At 35.1% G+C, this 19,675-nt stretch overlaps 1 protein-coding gene across 5 annotated transcripts in view; it reads right to left on the bottom strand.

The window, feature by feature from the left end:
* The window catches only part of HELLS (helicase, lymphoid specific), a 43,531-nt gene extending 24,411 nt beyond the window's left edge, over positions 1–19,120 (bottom strand). For 2 of the 5 annotated variants that reach the window (XM_061194977.1, XM_061194954.1), the window contains exons 1-10: positions 18,960–19,120; positions 18,402–18,523; positions 13,549–13,671; positions 10,265–10,321; positions 7,811–7,847; positions 7,661–7,725; positions 4,807–4,848; positions 2,142–2,366; positions 1,580–1,762; positions 917–964 (exon numbers count right to left, since the gene is read on the bottom strand). In XM_061194977.1, the coding sequence (XP_061050960.1) occupies positions 917–964; positions 1,580–1,762; positions 2,142–2,366; positions 4,807–4,848; positions 7,661–7,725; positions 7,811–7,847; positions 10,265–10,321; positions 13,549–13,671; positions 18,402–18,523; positions 18,960–18,990 (933 nt within the window). In that variant the 5' untranslated portion in view covers positions 18,991–19,120. Of the gene's footprint in view, positions 1–820; positions 965–1,579; positions 1,763–2,141; positions 2,367–4,806; positions 4,849–7,660; positions 7,726–7,810; positions 7,848–10,264; positions 10,322–13,548; positions 13,672–18,401; positions 18,524–18,959 lie in introns of those variants that run through there. The other 3 variants (XM_061194962.1, XM_061194947.1, XM_061194969.1) reach the window with 2 other exon arrangements.
* Between the last annotated feature and the right edge of the window lie 555 nt (positions 19,121–19,675).

Here is a 19,675-nt window from a genome sequence, read left to right on the forward strand (position 1 = left end):
CAAGAGAAGCCAGGACAATGAGAAGCCTGCGCACCGCAACGAAGAGTAGCCCCCGCTCACCACAACTAGAGAAAGCCCGCTCGCAGCAACGAAGACCCAACACAGCAAATTAATTAATTAATTAATTAAAAAAAAAAAAAGAAAAGAAAACAAGGAAAAAATTTTTAATTTTAAAATTAAAAAATAAAAAATAAATGAATAAATAAAATGGTGTCGTGGCTATAGATTAAAGTACCAAAGGCTTTAATTTTCTTGTTAGAGACTACAACCTTCATCTCAATCGTTCTTTTTCTTTTTATAATTTATTTATTTTATTTATTTTGGCTGCATTGGGTCTTCATTGCTGAGCGTGGGCTTTCTCTAGTTGCGGCAAGCAGGGGCTACTCTTCGTTGTGGTGAATGCGCTTCTCACTGCGGTGGCTTCTCTTGTTGCAGAGCATGGCTTTAGGCACGTGGGCTTCAGTACTTGTGGCATACGGGTTCAGTAGTTGTCGCTCGCGGGCCCTAGAGTGCAGGCTCAGTAGTTGTGGTGCACGGGCTTAGTTGCTCCGCGTCATGTGGGATCTTCCTGGACCAGAGCTCGAACCCGTGTCCCCTGCATTGACAGGCAGATTCTTAACCACTGTGCCACCAGGGAAGCCCATCAATCTTTCTGTTAATATAAACCTCCAGGTTCTAAAGGAATATGCACAATGCAATCTATTACTTCCATCAGAAAAAATAAATAAATAAACAAATGCTACTGGATGGTGACAAAGTGTTATAAGTTAAGAAAAATGTGATTTATGGATTACAAAGAATCCGATAAGACCATTCATACCTGTAATGCATTTCGGTCTCTCATGGCTATCTCAAATGAAGTGATCACCACAGGATGAATCTGCAATGTCCCTTTCCGTTTGTGAATATGCTTTACCAATTTTCGACGTTCTTGCTGGGTCCCATGATATAACATAGTAGGAATCTGAAAGATTTTATATTGATTTATAACAAACTTTAGAACAAAATGTAAATAACAACAATTTGTAAAATATAAAGTTAATCATTTCTGAGAGAAAAAATATAATTTAACTTAACTTTAGTCCTATATTTCTATAACAAAATGAGTCAATCAATTCTAATAAATTATTGGGCTACTATGGGAGGATAAAAAAGCCATAAAACCAAATTGAGTGTAAGGTGAGAGAGATGGCGAAGTTATTTTTGGAATATATACTTCTCATAATGCAATGATGTGGCTAAAACGCATAGGTATGGAAGGAAAACACCATAATAAGGATGAACAGAATTAAAAAATAAATTCTACCCAGGTCTATCTCAGGTGAGTCAAATTATTCAAGGCACTAAAAACCACCCAGGGATGTTTTAGGCAAGATGTCTGAGATTACTATAGAAACTTAGTTTATTCTATATAAACTTAGAGAAGGTATTGCTGAGATTGAAAGATAAGTCAAATAAGATATAGTGCTACACAGAAATCAACATAATTTTAGTTAAGAGATCTATAACTTAATTCAGGCAACAAAACAATAAAACATCTGTAATGATAATATATTTAATAAAAGGAAACATGTCTTACTTCTGGTGTAAATCTTTGGAATTCAGCCATCCAGTTAGGAAGTGTAGACAAAGGGCCACAGACGAGAAAAGGTCCAGGTACTCCTCTCTGAATCATCAATGCAATTGTAGCAATGCATTGAACCGTCTTTCCCAATCCCATTTCATCTGCTAAAATGCCATTAATTCCATTTTCCCAAAGCATCTGGACAAAAATAATATACACTGTATTTAAATGCTGACATAAACACCTATTGAATCAGCAGTAAGTTTATTTCTTCTTTTAACCCAAAGATGATAATTATGATGAGACTGACATATTCACACTGTAAGTTATAATAACACTTGTGGGAAGTCAGTTATCAAAGCCATAAAAATGTTGATAGCCTTGAATAAGATAATTTTTCACTTTCAAAAATTTACTCTGGGTAAGTAAGTTAGAAAATAAGTATTTACACAGAAATGTTGGTTTTATATATAATAGTGAAACAAAGAAGGAACAACTCAAGTTGTGTTACATCATATTAATAGGTTATCATACAGAAATGAACCAATATCTTGTATTAAAATTGAGGATTCATTACCCTAAGCCATTCCATGCCTTCCACTTGGTACCATCGCATCACTCCTCCTGTGAAGTGTTTTGGTTGCTGAAAGGGTACTGGCTGTCCATTACATTTCCGAACTGGGTCAAAAAAGAATTTAGTATTTTGCCTAACCGTTTGAGATAATCTATCTTTAATTTTACTATTTGAATCTTTATTTTTCTGAAGATCTTCTACACAGAGATTAGAAGAGGAGCTTTCATCCTGTAAAGAAAAAAGTTTAATTAGAAGTTTAATACATAATAATGCTGCTACCCTCCATTAATCAGAAAATGTAACTGCTAATCAAAATTTGACCAGTCGTATAATCATTGGGAATGAAAAAATAAAGCTACATGTTTAATAAAACCCTCTAGACTGTTACTTCCCTTCCCCCACAAATTCAAAGCCACTGGGAAAAAAAAAAAACACTTCTGAAAATAACCCTTACATATAACTTCTGAAATGACCTTTACAATTATACATCCCTTCCAAACCTCTAAAATGTGCTACCCAAGAATTTATTAAACTATTTTCTTAATAATTTCCTTCATCCATAGGAAGGATAACAGATAATGTCTGTTAAAAAAAATATTTTCAAGGAACATAAAAATATTTACTTTCATCTAAGTAATTACTTTCACTACAGGCAAAGGGGCAAAGTAAATACAGTTTAAAAACTCACTATATCAAACTTAAGAATGTCAATTTATCTGTTTGTGACACAGCACCAACTTATGACCAATGGTAGATTTTTATTGGTTAGCTATGTCCACAACTCCATTTTAAGAAAATGAAAACAAGGATTAAGTCAATTCAAAGGGAAGTCTTATAAATGGTAAGTCTTATAAATGATGCCACAACTGGATATTCAACTGAAAAAATAGGAAACTTGAGTTTCACCACTCCATACATAAAATCTGTGATGAAACGATATACCTAAACATCAAACCCAGAACCATAAAGCTTTTAGAAGAAAACAGAGAATAACTTGATAACCTTGTGATAGACAAACACTTCTTATACAAGACAAAAAAGCACTAACCACCAAAAGAAAAAAGGTAATGATTTGGGCTAATACAAAATTTAAAATTTTCTGCTTATTAAAAGATATCATTAAGAAGATGAGTAGGCAAGCCACGAACTTAAAGAAAATACAGTCTATATATGTGACAACGATGAGATTATAGAACTCATATATCAACAAAATGACAAATAACCCAGTAACTGGGCAAAAGATATGAACAGAAACTTTACAAAAGAAAACATAAACAGCCATTACAAACATGAAAATAAACTCTACATTAGTAATTAAGAAAATGCAAAATAGAACTACATGAGATTCATTTCACATTCAGTAGAAGGGCTAAAATCAAAAAGATTAACAACATGAAATGCTGGCAATAATGTGAACTGAAACTTTCATACACTTCTTGTGAGAGTAAAATGGTGTGTTCACTTTGGAAAAAGATCTGTACTTTCTTATAAAGTTGAATTACATTTACCATATGACCCAGCAATTCCATTCCTAGGTATATACCGAAAAAATATCAAAACGTGTCTACACAAAGATCTTTACACAAATTATCATAGCAGCCTCATTCAGAATAGTCACAAAGTGGAAACAATCCAAATGCTCATGAAGAAAATGGATTAAGACATTATAATATTCAATGGAATACTACTCAGCAATAAAAAGAAACCGACTAGTAACAAACTCAACAACATCAATGATTATCATCCACGCTGAATGAAAAGTAGCAGGAAATAAAAGAATACATATTTATATTTCATTTGTATGAAAACTAGATTGTGATAGAAGTTTTTAAAAAAATTGGGCAAAACTACTATGATAGAAGTCAAGAGGCAGTTGCCTTTAGGTTTGGGGTGGGGAAATGACTGGAAAGGGATACAAGGGATCCTTCTACCATAATGAAAAGGTTCTAAATCTTGATTTGGATAATAGTTACACAGATGTATACATTTGACAGGATTCTTCCAATGAACACAAGATCAATATGTTTATTTATTGTATATTATAAAATGTCAATTCCACAGTAAATTGTGGTAGAAGATTAGATTGGGCTTTATCTTTAAAAATGCAACTAAATATTTATTAAAAATATGCTTACTTCATCTTATTTACATTAAACATAGTTGGGTTATAACTGCATCATAAACCAATCCTTATACTGAACAAAGAATAAATCTTGTAATTATAGGGGTTTGGATAGTAAATACTCAGGTAACAAGGAACCTGTCTACATAAAATGAGGGGTTAGGGGTGGGGGTAAAATCAAGCCATCCCAAACAGAACCAAAGAAAATCTTGAGGGCCAGAAACAAGATTAAAGTATCCCTCAGGGCTTCCACAAGCTATGGAATATATACATGTGGAATGTATATATCCATATGGTTACAGTTACTTGCATCATTGCTAGACTCCCAAAGACCCATAAATTAATATTTACACACTAAGGAACATGCAATAGACCACCTAAACTTGATATATAAGAAGCATGTTAGGATAAAAAAAGCCAAATGGTTATTTTTTTTTAAAAAGCTAAGAAATAGGATAACTAGTGAGAAAAAATGTACACTGGTGATTAAGAGATCAGGGAAGCAAATATGACTCCTAAATTTAATATCTATTATAAATCTCTTACCTCATTCTCCTTTTTACTTTTCTTAGCCACAGACAAAATTTCCTAAAACATTGAGAAAACAAAAACAAAATAACAATGAATGTGGTTCATTCATTTATTTAACAAACGTTTATTCTCATTCTGATTTTATGCCAGGAAATGGGGATAAGCCTTGAAAGTAATTAAAATACAGGTGGACCTCAGACAAAATTAAGCCCATAGAATCTTTTTTTTTTTTTACAGTCCAGGTCTTTTATTTTCTTTACACCATCATGCCATGAATTCATAGGGAATGAAGCCGATAGCATCCTATAAAATTCTGAATTCGTTAGCAGCACTTAAAAATTGGGGTATTTACTCCTAAATTTTCCAGCTTTTTTTTTTTAAGTCGAAGCTTATCTGAATAGACTAAGTCCAAATTCGCGAAGTCCTCTAGTACAGAGGCTGGCAAACTACAGACCGTGGACCAACTCCAGCCGGCAACCTGTTTTTATAAATGTCTAAATAAAGTTTAATTAGAACAAAATCAGGCTCACTGGTTTACAGTCTGTCTATGGCTGCTTTCTGGATACAACGGCAAAGTTCAGGGTTGATTAGTTACCCACAAAACTACTCAAAGCCAAAAATGTTTACCATCTGGCCCTCTACAAAAAAAGTTCTCCAAACCCTGCTCTAGGTTACTACCATTATTCAAGGATTCACTCCCAAATGTATTAGTCCCAACTCCAGCCCACTTTAGGCCTCTCTCTGGATTAGAGGCCTGAGTTTGCAATCCTGAGCAAGAGGCAAAGACAAATACATTAAAAATACAGAATAAAAGTGTTCTGATTTTGAATTACCTACTAGATGCTAAGGGTAAGGAGACAATGTCCCTGGTGACTTAGGAGAGTATTATATCAAATTATCTGAAAAAGTTGTCATCAAGGCATAATCATTAAAGACAGAATTAGGCTGTATTTCAAGCAGAAAGAATAGCATGTGCAGAGGACCAAGGGAATAAAATAGTATGATACATTCAAGAAATTTTAAGCATATCTCAAATTTGAGATACACAGGAAAATGACAGGACATGTAAGTGACTGACACAACATACATACATACATGTGTATATGTAAAGTATTATGTAAGTATAGATATTCATATTCTAAGGCCAAAGAGATTTTATATAGAGAACTGATAGAAGAGCTGTCTTTTAAAATGGCTAGATAAGCTGAACCTTTTTGGAGAACAATTTGTGAATGACTCAAAACGATACCAACTACTAAGTATTCTTTTTAGAAATTAAACCTCCTAAACTCCTGACACTGCTTACCTCTATAGCTTCATCCTTCACCACTTGTTTGTTTACAAACTGGAACCAAATATAATTTCCTTTTAAGTTTTTTTAACTTTCCAGGAACTCTCCTGCCTCTGGACATTTGTCAAAGGTTATTATCTCTTCCTACAACACATCCCCAGTATCTTCCCTATATCTTACTATTTCCCTATTAACCTACTCCCACCCTTAAATGATTTAACTTTTATCCCTCAAGTCTCAACTTCCTAGATGAAACCTTTATGAACCTTATGCTTGAGTTAAGAGCCCCTCTATATGCTCAATAGCATTTTCCAATTATCCGATTATATTTGACTACTTCCTTCTAAATTTTTCTCACTGGATATAGGCTAAGGCAAAGACAGTAATTATGTTGCCGAGTCTAAGCTCGTACCACTCACTGCTTGACAGGCCAATAATCAAAAGAGACAAGTTGCTGGGGCAAGGAATAACAACTTTATTCAGAAGGCCAGCAAACCGAGAAGATGGTGGGCTCATGCCCCAAAGAACCATCTTGCTCAAGTTAGAATTCAGGCTCCTTTTATACTAAAAGGGGAGGGAGTAAAGTCAAACATTTCCTGGTTCCCATCAGCCTCTGAAGGGGATGTGTTAATTTCTTCCTCCCTGCAGTCATTCACAGGTGGGCCTGGTCAGGATGTTTCCTGTGAGCTAAACAAAGGTATTTTAGCTTAATGCTCATTCCTGGGAAGCAGGGTTCCCAGAGATGGGCCATTATGTATAATTTAAGCTTATAGGCAACATCCCTTTAGTGATTAACTTATAATACAAAAGGTTCTTCCCTATTACAATTACCTTTCTTTACTAATTGATCTTATCCACTTAGAACAAAGTTTGTCCATAGCAGATATGCCACCAACATTTGATGAATTAAAATAACAGCCGTGTGATTAGTTAAACTTCAATAAATCTCATTAATAGTGTTTTTCAAACTACATGCTGAGTGTGTTCCATAATAAATTGAGTGGGTCTCAACTGTTATTTTTAAATGGGAAAAAAGGGAAAATATCAGAGTACATCCCTAGACTAAAGACAAGTATTATGTGAAACTTTATACCTTATGAAGATGTAAAGAGTTAGAATCTCAGGTAAAAGAAAAATGGAGTAGGTAATTAAGGTTAGAATTTTTTTAATATTAAGAATGTGATACATTAAATTATGCTTAAGGAATATTTAGGGTTTGTCATAACTGAGGACACTCTTTAATTAGTTTCTATTTAATGAGGTAATAAGTGAGAAGGTGAAAAAAGAAATGGCTTTAGAAATGAGTTTATGATTTTAGTTCCTTAATGGTCTTCAAACAAAGAACAGAGTTCTTAAGATACAGTTTTGAGGTTCTAAGAAGTTATAATAATTTCTGATTAGGCCAAGCTCATGCTCCTTTAACAAACAGGAAGTGGTACCATCTTCCTCCTTAAAACACTTAACTGGCTGAAAACCCAGGTAAGTAACAGTAATCAATACAGCTTTAAGGTGGTTCAAAACCCACAATAGGTTTTACTCAACATCGAATCTTATGTGTCCTTCCCCCTTTATTTTTACCTCTTTTGACATGACCTCTGAAATATTGTATGATTCATCTTCTCTTCCTCTTTTCTTTCTCATAACTATAAAAAAAAATTTTTATTTTTTATAGTAATTAAAACAAAAATATAAACACATAGTCTTCAAAACTGGAACAAGGAAATTTACCTGCATTCTCCTCACTTGCATCAATGGAATTTTTACCCTACAAAACAAGGATTTAGAGTATTATTTTCCTAAAGACTTCTATGGTATTACATGTTAAAAGGCACTGATTAGGTTAGCTTTCCTTGCAGTTGAACCACATCCACAACTCTTCACTATTATGCTTACCAAAAGGTAATCTTTTTCTGTATTTCCCTACTATAACTTGTTTGTAACCATATCCCTCTACTTTTTCCCAAAGACTCTACTTTCCTCAGTTTTCTTCCATGTAAGAGACATTTCAAAACTAAACACAGAAGGCATTTTTATTTTGAAATTACCATGTACATCTTCTCTAACTGTATATTTATGCTGAAGATACTCATTGGGTATGGTATGGAAGGAGTACTCATTTTCAGTATAATTTATAAGTTAAATACAACTGACAGTAGAAATAAAAGAGAAAGCCAACTGAAAAATTACTAGTGAAAGGAGATAAGGGAAAGGAAGAAGTGTTCAAAAACAAAGTTTCAGAATGAGAGCTGGCAAAGAATAGGTAGACAACATGTATGAAAAATAAAAATGACAAAGAAATAAGGTAAATATAAAAATGAAGTTAAAAATTTAAAGGATTAAAAAAGAAAATACCAAAAGAGACTAGTGAAATGGAATAGGCAGAATTTAATGGTTGACACCTTTAGAATAAAGGGAAAAAACCCCGAAACCTGGTATAAAAAGTTAGCTGGGTGAAAGTGAAGGCTGATTGAAATCAGCAGTTTGAAGAGTACGGGGTAAATGGTTAAGCCAGTAAAATTACAAGTACATTCTTCAAAAACCCAAAATAAACTCCTGGAATTCGCAACTGAGTCAAACACCAGTTTTCCACAATTGCTTTTGTTGCAAAGTTATCTGCTATGTACTTTAACATCACCAATAACCACACTAAGAATCAAGTAACTGGACTTAAAGATACCCTACCTATTTTTCCTATTGGCATTTTGATATTTTCTAACAAAGGCAGTTTGGTATAGAAATTAAGTGTGGAATCCGAAATTAATCCTAGGTTCAAATCCTGGCATTACTATTTATTAGATATGTGACCTTCAAAGTTAGTCAATTCTCATTCACAATAGCTGTGTTCTATAAAGTCGCTGTGAATACTGAACTAGTGAACACTGAACCAGTGCATCTAGAAGAAATACAAGTTTAGGTTCCTTCAAGCCTCTGGTCACATCTTCATCAACTGATCAACGCATAACCCTATTTTATGTATGTTGCTGTTTAAACACACCTCATTTAAAACATATGCTGATTAACACTGAACTCAAAGCCAACAGCATTGTAACTCACATCTGAAGGAAGCTTATCTAACACACATATTTTCTCCATAAGGAACATCACAGCCTTCTTGCAACAGAAACACTAGACAGCACTTCAGCACAATGTGGCTGACAGTCTTTTAAACAGCAAAACCACCAAAACCACAAAAATGCAAAAATCATGGCATTAAATAGACCACAAAAAGGACACTTGTTTACACTGTGACAACTTAAATAAGGCAGATAGCTTTGTTTGACCTCAGCTGGGAATGTGCATGTTGGGAGACTCTAATTTTTTGCCATTCTGCATATGCACATGTCTGTGAATGACCACAAAAACACAGGTGACAAATTTTAGCAAGTAGGCTAAGTGGCAAGTATGGGATCTAAAAATAATGAGGAAGAACTGTGCCTTATCTCCTTGCATCAGTTTCTTTATACATAAAATGTAGATAATAGTATCTCTACCTAACAGAGCTGCTTTGAGAATTAAGTAAAAACATGTAAAGCTTAGAACAATACCCGGCACATAGTAAGTACTCAATAAATGTTACCTTTATTGTTTCTCTTTTCACTAACACAAGTGTTGTTTGTACAATCCCTATCAATATGGCATTAAACAGCCTCATGTTAAAACATATTTCCCAAAAAGATCACATCTAAAATTCAGGCTATCCCTAAATGAATGCTCTATCTGAAATGCTATTACCATATATGCCATATGTTCCAATTTTGGTTCCACTGCTACAGCTATGTACAAGATACAAATTTAGATTATTCTTATGGCTCCAAGTTGACATGATGAGGTTAGAAGCATGAAGAAGAGTAAGCATTACATGCTCCAAAAGAGCTGGCCACTTATAAAATGCCTTGAGGTATAAAATTTTTGCAGATTTTTCCCCAGATAAGAAAGTGAAATTTTGCTATTATGAAATATAGTCCACAGAATAAGAAACTAAAAAGGTCATAGTTTAGCTCTCCTCCTATATCTAAAATACTGAGAAACAGATTTTACATATTTCTATGCAACCAACAGAGATAGGTTATCAGATAAAGAAGATTAAAATTAAATAGATGATCAATAGTCAAAAGAATACAAGAGAATGTCTTCAATATCTAAGGTAACGTATACAAAATATTCTAGCTTACTGTTTATTACCTTAGTAACTTTTAAAGATTCCTTTTTTCTCTCCAATTTCTCTTTCTTCTTCTGTTCCTGTAAGATAATTTTTTCTTAGTGTCAAAAGTGGAAAATGCGAAGTATGAAACACACATCTCAAATAACTTAAGTTCACAATGAAGAAACTGTATATAAAAATTAAAAAACAAAAACTTGCGCTTCAAGCCTTTATGGAGTAACAGAGAACAGATTTACCCTCCTGCCTTAAGCAACTAAAATCTAGATAAAATATATCAATGGTTTTCAGCAACACACAGCAAAGGACAGTGAACACTGTCCTGTGAACAGATTTACCCTCTTGCCTTAAGCAACTAAAATCTAGATAAAATATATCAGTGGTTTTCAGCAACATGCAGCAAAGAACAGTGAACACTGTCACGAACGATGGTGAATCTTCTGATTGCCCAGCTTACTGCCTGGAGGCAACTTCCAAGTGCAAATAATGGAGGAAGAACCCAAATAGAGCTCAACAGTCTCCTTGAGTTGAAAAGACAGAGTGCAAAACTCAGAGGAGCTAGCAAACCAAGGTCAAGTACCAGAGAGGAGACAGTTGCATACAAAAGAGACTCTGAAGATCTGCAGTGGCATCCTCAGGCTGAGTACTGATCAGTGTGTGAGTGTAAGAAAATGCAGGCCAGGAAAAGAGCAACTAGAAAGCAGGTAGAACAATCCCTGTGCTCACAAGGGCTCAGGAACAGTTCACATTCCCGTCAGCCAAAGCTGAAAGGCCTCTTAATGTATGGGGCTTCAAGAACATTCAGAAGAGGGACCAAGTTATTCTTGGACTAAAAAAGCTGTTCCATAGCCCCCTAACAAAGCTTTAAAAGCAGAACAGAAAACGATTCAAACCATTTCCAAGAGGTGGTTAAGAGAGTATTTACCTTACAGTGAGTCATTAAGCTTGGTATATGTTTTTCTGTTTCATTTTACCATAGGAAGGGTTAAAAAGGGCTTCAACAAAGGAAAAAGAGAATTTAGCAACTGTAGCAAAATCTTGATTGATAACTGTTAAATGTGAATGATGGGGACAAAAGGATTTATTGTAGTGTTGACACTTGGCCCAAGTTTTTAAATCTTCATACTTCTGGTGGACTATAAATAAATTATACAGTGTCTTAGATGATAAATGCAATGCGAAGCAAAGAACAAGGTAAAGGGGATCAGGAGTGTGAGCATGGAGGTGCCAGGTAACTTTATTTAAGGTTGTCAGGGCAGGTCTCATTGAGAAAACGTGTAAGCCAAAGCTTGAAGATGATGATGAAGTAAGCCAGGCAGGTATCTATTGAGAAGAGGGTTCCAAGTAGAAAACAGCCAGTGCAAAGGCCTAAAGGCCGGAAACACACCTAGAACAAGGTCTGAAAGGTATGGGGTTGAGGGAGGCAACCAGACTGCTTATAGTCTTGTAGGCCATCATAAGGACTTTGGCTTTGTTAGAAACAATGTAAGCTAGAAAGCAGTGAAACATCATTAAAATACTGCAAGGGGGTGGGGGGAAGCACTAGAGAAAAATAAATTCTTCACCCAGTAGAAAATAAAGGTATATGAAGACTTTTTCAGATATAAAAGCTAAAAGAACCTAACACCAACAGAAAATGCAAACAAATCTATAATTACAGAAAGCAGATCAGTGGCTATCTGGTGATGAAGACAGGAAGTGAGGGATGGGAGAAAATTAAAAAGCGGCAGAATTCAGCCATAAAAAAAGAATGTGATCTTGCTATTTGCGACAATATGGATGGACCTTGAGGGCATTATGCTAAGTGAAATAAGAGAGAAAGACAAATACTATATGATTTCACTTACATATGGAATCTCAAAAAAAAAAAAAAAAAAGCTCACAGATTCCGAGAACAGACCGGTGGTTGGGGGGTGGTCAAAAGGTATAAATTTCCAGTTATAAAATAAACAAGTCATGGATGGGGATGTACTACACAGCATGGTGACCATAGTTAATAATACTTATTGCATATTTGAAAGTTGTTAAGAGAGTAAATCTTAAAAGTTTCCATCACAAGGGAAAAAAATTTTTTTAACTGTGTACAGTGACAATGTTAACTAGACTTACTGTGGTGATCATTTTGCTATACAAATATTGAATCATTACACTGTACACCTGAAACTAATATAATGTTACATGTCAATTATATCTCATTAAAAATAGGGGGACAGGAAGAATTTTTTGGAATTAATGGTTATGTTCATTACCTTGGTTGTGGTGGCTTCATGGGTATACATTTTAAAAATGTACAGTTTTGTGTATATCAGTTATATTTCAATAAAGCAATTTTTAGAAAAGGGGACTGAGCAACATAAAATTCACAATTTCTGGCATCCAAAAAATATCACTGGACAGGATGAAAATCAGTTAACAGGTGAATAAAAAAATAAATGTTGGAGTAAAGCAATTTATATTGAGGAAACTCCAACAGTTCAAGGATTGGCAGGCAGCACAAGGCAACCCTGGAAGTGAGGATGAAGTTGGAACTAAAAACAGGAGTTTTGGTCTAAAGTCTGCTTAGAAGCAGTTACTCTTGAATGAAACACACCTTGAATGACAAAAGCAAACTATAGAAGAACTACATAGAGTATGATACCATTCTTATAAGGCTCAAAATAAGCAAGACCAAAAATATACACTGTTTATGGATATATACATATGTGATATATGTTAAACTATTTTTTTAAGCAGAGAAATGATAAATACAAAATTCATGATGGTAATTACCTCTGGGTTAGGATGGTAAACGAGGAAAGGAGATGGGAAAGAGAAGCAGAAATGTAGGTGCAAAAATATTTAGAATGTCCTAGTTCTTAATTCTTATTCATTTAATTAATACAGTATTCATAATTTTTAAAAAATGTTGGTATATTCATACAATGGAATGCTTCTTAGGAATAAAAATGATCTACTAAATAAATACACATAAGTGAATCTTAAAAATATGCTGAGCTAAAGAAGCGAGACACCAAAAAAAGAGTGCTTATCATATGATTCCATTTATATAATATTCTAGAAAAAACAATACCAATTTATAGTGGCAGAAAACAGAAACCAGTGGTTGTTCGGGGCCAGAAGCAGAGACCACTGAGAGAAGAAAACTTCTTGGGATAATGGAAATGTTCTTTATCTTGACTGTGCACAGGTCAAAACTCATCTAACTCTAAACTTAAAATGTGTGCAATTTATTGTATGTAATTTATATCTCAGTAAAGCTTATTTTAAAAATTTAAGCTGTTAGCTATAATCAATCACATATACATACCTCTAATTGCTGCTGTTCCATTTTAGTCAATAAAAATTTGGAGTAAATATTGCTTTTTTCAAGCAAATGCTGAAGTCTACGATATCGAATGTCCATGGACTCTCTATCCCAAGACATGCGAGCCTATCCAAAGAGAAAGTTTCCATAATTATTAACGGTTTCCTGACATACACTGATTTTTTTTTTGCATAAGGTGTACCAAAGATGACTAAACAACTGCTCTTTAGGTTTAATATATTTCCTGTAATTCATGAAAAATATGTTTATAATATTAAATTCACTTACTAAAAATGGTTATCTTCCAAACAAAAACCTAGAATAGCTAAAAAAAATATGATTCTGGGGTTCAACAGGCAATCTGGTAAAGTATAGCTTGGCTACCAAAATACTGAAGTTTCAGACACTGAATATATGGTTATTGGCATCTACAGAATTGAAGGTCCATTTTCAAAATATTTGAAATTAAAGTGAGAAAGCAAATATTTAATTCAAGTTGAATTTAAGTTTTTACAATACCAAATTATTTCAGAAAAGAAAAATTTTATACACCAGTTTAATTTGAAGGAGCACTGGAATTAAAAGATAGTCTCATTAGCTAGGAATCAGAACATCTAGTTTTAGAATTTAAAAACTATATTGTCAAAATATTTAAACATGCTAAATCTACTGTTTATTTCTTACAAGCTTCTTTCCTCAATATTGTGTTGCCCAAGCTTTGCCCTTACCTTTTAGCTTTCTACTCTCATACTCTTACCTTTATCTTTCACCTCTGTACGCCTTCCATTTACAAACCTCTGCTTTCCATATTACTTTTACACACCATTTATTTATTGATTTGTAAGAATATACAACAGTCTAGTGGCTGAGGAGGAACCCTCTCAATTCACAATAAAAGTTAAACATTTTAAGAGAACAATAACAGAGGGCACAAGAGAGAAAACAAAAGCAACAAATAAATAGTATAGGTCAATGGTCCACAAACATTTTCTGTAAAAGGGCAAAGGGCAAATATTTAAATATTTGAGCATGATATGGTTTGTATTGCAAATACTCAAATCTGCCTTCGAGCAGTTATAGACAACATGTAAACAAAAGTTGTGTTCCAATAAAACAGACATAAGGCCAAATCCAGTTCATAATTTGCCAACCAAATACTGTAATCTGAACTCAAAAGAAAAGCATTAAGTGGGCTGAAGTCAAGTGAGAGTTGAATATACGCAAATCTTACTAACCAGCAATTCCACTCCTGAGTGTGTGTGTGTGTGGTAAATTTAATTTAGTGGTTACGGCTTGACCTTATAAATCAGACACCAGTATATATTAGCTTATATTTCCCAGATGTTATGTCACCTAACTTTTCTTTCAAAATAAATTTATTTTCTATTACAAAAGCAGTGACAATAAGATACCTAACAATAAATTTAATGAAATACATGCACATTACAAGAAAATAAAAATTCTTTTAAAAATCATCCATAGTCTTACCCGTGCAGATAAAACTCTATTTTCAGTTCTTTTAGGACAGTCTTTCTTTTACTATTACCAACGTACTACTATGATTACAATAGTCAGTCACTTAATGAAATGGATATTATAAATAAGATGAAATTACTTAAAACTTTATAAAAATGAATTCCTAAATTTAACTTTAATTTTATATTGTAGTTAAAATACTTTGTGCTTAATTTATCTGCTGCCTTAAGTCCTGTTCAGAATAAATTAGCATACATCTTTAAAGTAATTAAAGCTTTAAGGTGCCATCATGGAACAATAATTTATAATATAATTAGAATATGCCAATGGTTAACCTTTAAACCCAGTCTTCTGTATTTCAAAATAATTCTGTAGTAAATCTTCTCATCTATCATTACTCTTTCTTGACTTAATTTTGTTATTTGTTATATTAAAGTAAATTGTAGCTTCATCTGTGGAAAGTATTCAATACTGAGTGCCTGGCGGAAAGCATCTCTTGATGAGAGAGTGAGAGAGTATGCCAGTGGACACCAAGAGCATAAATTCTCCACTGTCTACCCCATTACCTCTCCCAACCCCAGTTTTATTTATTTATTTATTTTTTGAGGAGGGAGTTCTATTTCAGGTTACACAATATGAACAGTTTTCCTTTTACCTTTCCAAGAACCCTCACAACTCTTACCATTCCCCTTCCCCCACGTACACAGAAGTTAAAGCTACTCTCAAGTATTCTAGACTAACAATGACTTCTTTCAAAAGGAAATGCAGGTGAAAAGTCAAAGAAAATAACTGTAGCAAATGAATGTCAAAATCATTCTCCAGGATCTTCACAAACCTTCAAATCTCCTAAAGCAAAGTAAATGCTTCTCATTAAGAACTTAAGCTAGCTCTTCCTCTCTTAAGTACTTCTAAATATATGCCCATAAATACTGAATTCTCCCAAAAGAAAAGGAATCATTACTTTTGTGTACTGAATTTTTTGGCTCCAAAGACATGTAAGAGAGAGACTTATTCTTAGAATTTTCTCTACAGTCACTGAGGGAATAATTTGTAAGTGTCAAGGGCAAAAAGCAATCAAATTTTCAGTACCTGTACATAAAAAGACATGTAATAACAATGAACCACAATTCTACTAGGTTTTTAGCAAATTACACCCTTGCACTAATGGGATTGAAAAGAGCTTTATTCATGGAAGTATTGAAAAATGGATTAAAAATTGCTATTTTAAGTTCTATGATGCATAACTGCTAAAGAAAAGCTAGTTGTACCATACCTATCCCTCAAGAGTAACAATTCCAAAAAACTTTAGGATTGCAAAATGTTCAAGAGCTTAAAAATTCCACTGAAAGTAGAAGTTATTTTGACTCCTAGTTTAATCAGCAAATACTTATGGTACTACAAATTTTGACGGACCTTTTTTATTTATTTATTAAAAAAATTTTTTTTGGCCGCACCGCACCACACCGCTTGTGGGATCTTAGTTCCCCGACCAGGGGAAGAACCTGGGCCCACAGCAGTGAAAGCCTGGAGTCCTAACCACTGGACCACCAGGGAATTCCCTGATAGACCTTTTTTAAATGTGAAAATAATCTTTCTTCACTTGAACTCATGCATTCTTGAAACGTATTCTTATTACACCTCATATCTTTCTTCAAATAGCATTTCCTTAACCAACAATCTTCATGGATTATAAAAGTGAACTACACTACTCAAAATTAAGGGTTTATCGCTTACAATCTCTGAAGTTGATTCTACTCTGGACCATGCCCCAGGATTCATCCTTTACAATTCATCTTGTTACAATGGCTTGTAAGTATATTTATTTTATTTATATAATCATATATGTTAGGTAATATATTATAAAATATTCTTTTACCTTAGTTAGAAATTCAATAGACATTTACTATAGCCTACTATTTGCCAGGTGCACAGCCTACAAAAACAAAACAATGTGATGTGCCCTCAAGAAACAAAGTGAGAAAGAATCAAGTAAGTAAGGATAATACTGTGTAACAAAGTACTGTAGGAATTCATAGAATGAGTAAAGGTGGTTCAAGGTTGACCTCCCAATTCTATTAAAATTTGTTAACATACTACCTTACCGGATTATGGTCAACTACAGATGATCAGTAATAATGGAACTATTATATACTGGAGTGAAAGTATAGCAAGGTGGTTAAAAAGTGTGAATTCTGGAACCACATGGCCTACATTACCATCTTTGTTCTGCCATTTACTGGCTGAGGGATCCCAGGCAACCTCTAGGTGCCTCAGTTTCCTCATCTGTAAAGTGGAATGAAAATAGAACCTAGTTTATAGACTATTTTAATAAAAGTAATAGTTTATACTAGTAATTAAACTAGTAAGTTTAATAACAGTAATCATGAGTTTAATAATGGTATCTACTTGATACTATTGAGGATTCAATGAGTAAAATACATGTACAGCATTCAGAACAGTGACTGACTCACAATAAATGATCATGAGGTGTTAAAAATGCTAACAAAAGAATCATTATTGTTGATATAAAATAGCACGGAACTAACTAATTCATTACTTGCCTTTGGAGTGCATTATTCCCCAATTTGAGTAGTTTTGTAATTACATGGAGTTAATTCAATATTAATGTCCTCAGAGAGGTTTAGTGTTAAGGACAAGAACACTGGAGACAGCCAAATTTGAGTTCACTAGTGTGTGACCCGACCCCCAATTGCCTCAGTTTCATCATATGTAAATGGAGATATCAAAAGTACCTAAATAACCATAATACTGGGAGGGCTAAATAAATTATTACAAGAAAATCACTTAGTAGGCAGCACATAAGCGGTAGTAGGTGTCAGTCTTCTTGCATATGCAATAATGAAGCAACAGGGTGGGACAGTACTGGCGTAAAACATACTTAAAAACTGAAGTTTTTCAAGAAGTTAAAAACTGATTTTAGTAACCTACAAAATACTCTGTACCAGAAAACCATAAGGATAATCAACTCTTCATTGAAAAAGTACATCACATTTTAACCTAAAGGATCTTACTTAGCAATAGCCCAAGAAATGGAAAAGAAAGCAAAAAACAAGTTGATCACTTAGATGGAAAACAGCACTGAAAGAATTCACTAAAAATAATTCACTACCTACTTTGGAAGAATTATAATAGCTAAACAAGCAATTTGAAATGCTCACTTAAGAGAGATGAGGCCACTTTATAGACCAAGACTATATCTGATAGAAGCTTCATGCAAAGCTCATGCAAAAGTTTCTCAAAAATAGCATCGGTAAACAGAGATAAATAAGGAAGCCCGTTTTAAAGTTGATGAAAAACCAGACTAGTAAACTTAAGCACACAAACCACATCCCCGACGATGAACGTGATGCCTATTTTACCTTTTCTAGCATCTTCCTCTCTCTCTCTAGCCCAGCAGCTTCAAGCTGTTCTTCCTCCTCTACCATGGCTGGGGTAATCACGGCAGTCTCCGGCTGTTCAACCATATCTGGAGCTACGGACCCTAGGAGGGGGCAAGGCTTTTAAATTGCAGCTTTAAAAAATGACCAGTTACTCAACTTCCGAGTAAACAAGCTTCCTCCCTTTCCCAGATGCATTTGAGGCAAACCATGAAGACCCAGGGGGACGCCAGTATCACCTCTCAGAAGACATCCTAAGCCTTCACTATGTCAACAAGTTGCCTGGACCCCAGTTTACAAATGGGGATGTTCGGGAAAACGCAGTTCCCCTGTGTCAAATCTCCTATACCATGCAAATATGCGCAGTTCCGGGTGTCTCCCACTCACTCCCCACAGAAAAGGTAACCCTCCTTTCCGCCTCAGTCTCTGCCCGGGGTCGCCTCTCCCCTCAAAAGCTCGGCTGCAGTCTCTCCATGCTGCTCCCGCACCCCCGCCCCAGACGCCGCTGCCCGCTCCGGGAGGCAGGTTCTCCTCACTCACCGCCGCTGCTCGCGGGGCGCTGCGCCGGCATGGCTGGACACACACTCCGGAACCGGGTGCCCTCCTCACAGCGCCTGCAACGCCGCGCGCTAAAACCTCCCAGCCGCTTGCCGGTCCCAATCTCCCGGCCAGGTGTCCAGCCAGAGAAAAACGCGCGCTTCTCCTTCGCGGGAAAACGCCGTCATCTCGCGATACTTCATGCTCTCCACCCCGCCCCCGAGTCCCGGTGGCGCGAGACTTGGCGAAGTTTGGTGTTCGTCAGAACCCCCTTGGGGGACTGTGAACCTTTACGGGGACCTCGGGTTTGGGGAAGCTGGGTTCTACTGCAGAAATCAGCCTTAAACTAGCTGTGCGATACTGGGCGAGTCTGCCTACCGTGGAGGGCCCGTTTTCCTCACGTAATTGATGATGGTGCCGCACTATGCAGACTTAAGTAGCGCTCTTGTTCGCAAGGTACCTTCACACACTGGCTAATGTGATTAAATCCTGCCAACGGATGATCCTTTAGGTAGAAAGATGTACTGAGTATCCAGGTGAAGATGTCAGAGACAAATATTGCTAAACTTTGCCACCATCCGCAGTTCACATTTTGAGTAAAAATTCCCCGAAATGACCCAGAAGAGGGCTCTTTTTGTGGCTGGGATAGGAGAGAGAAATAAGAAGATTATGGTAGAGTTCATGTTGGAAAGTTATTTCAGGATAAGGGAGAACTTAAT

This window comes from Eubalaena glacialis, chromosome 1, assembly GCF_028564815.1.
Source record: "Eubalaena glacialis isolate mEubGla1 chromosome 1, mEubGla1.1.hap2.+ XY, whole genome shotgun sequence".
NCBI lineage: Eukaryota > Metazoa > Chordata > Mammalia > Artiodactyla > Balaenidae > Eubalaena > Eubalaena glacialis.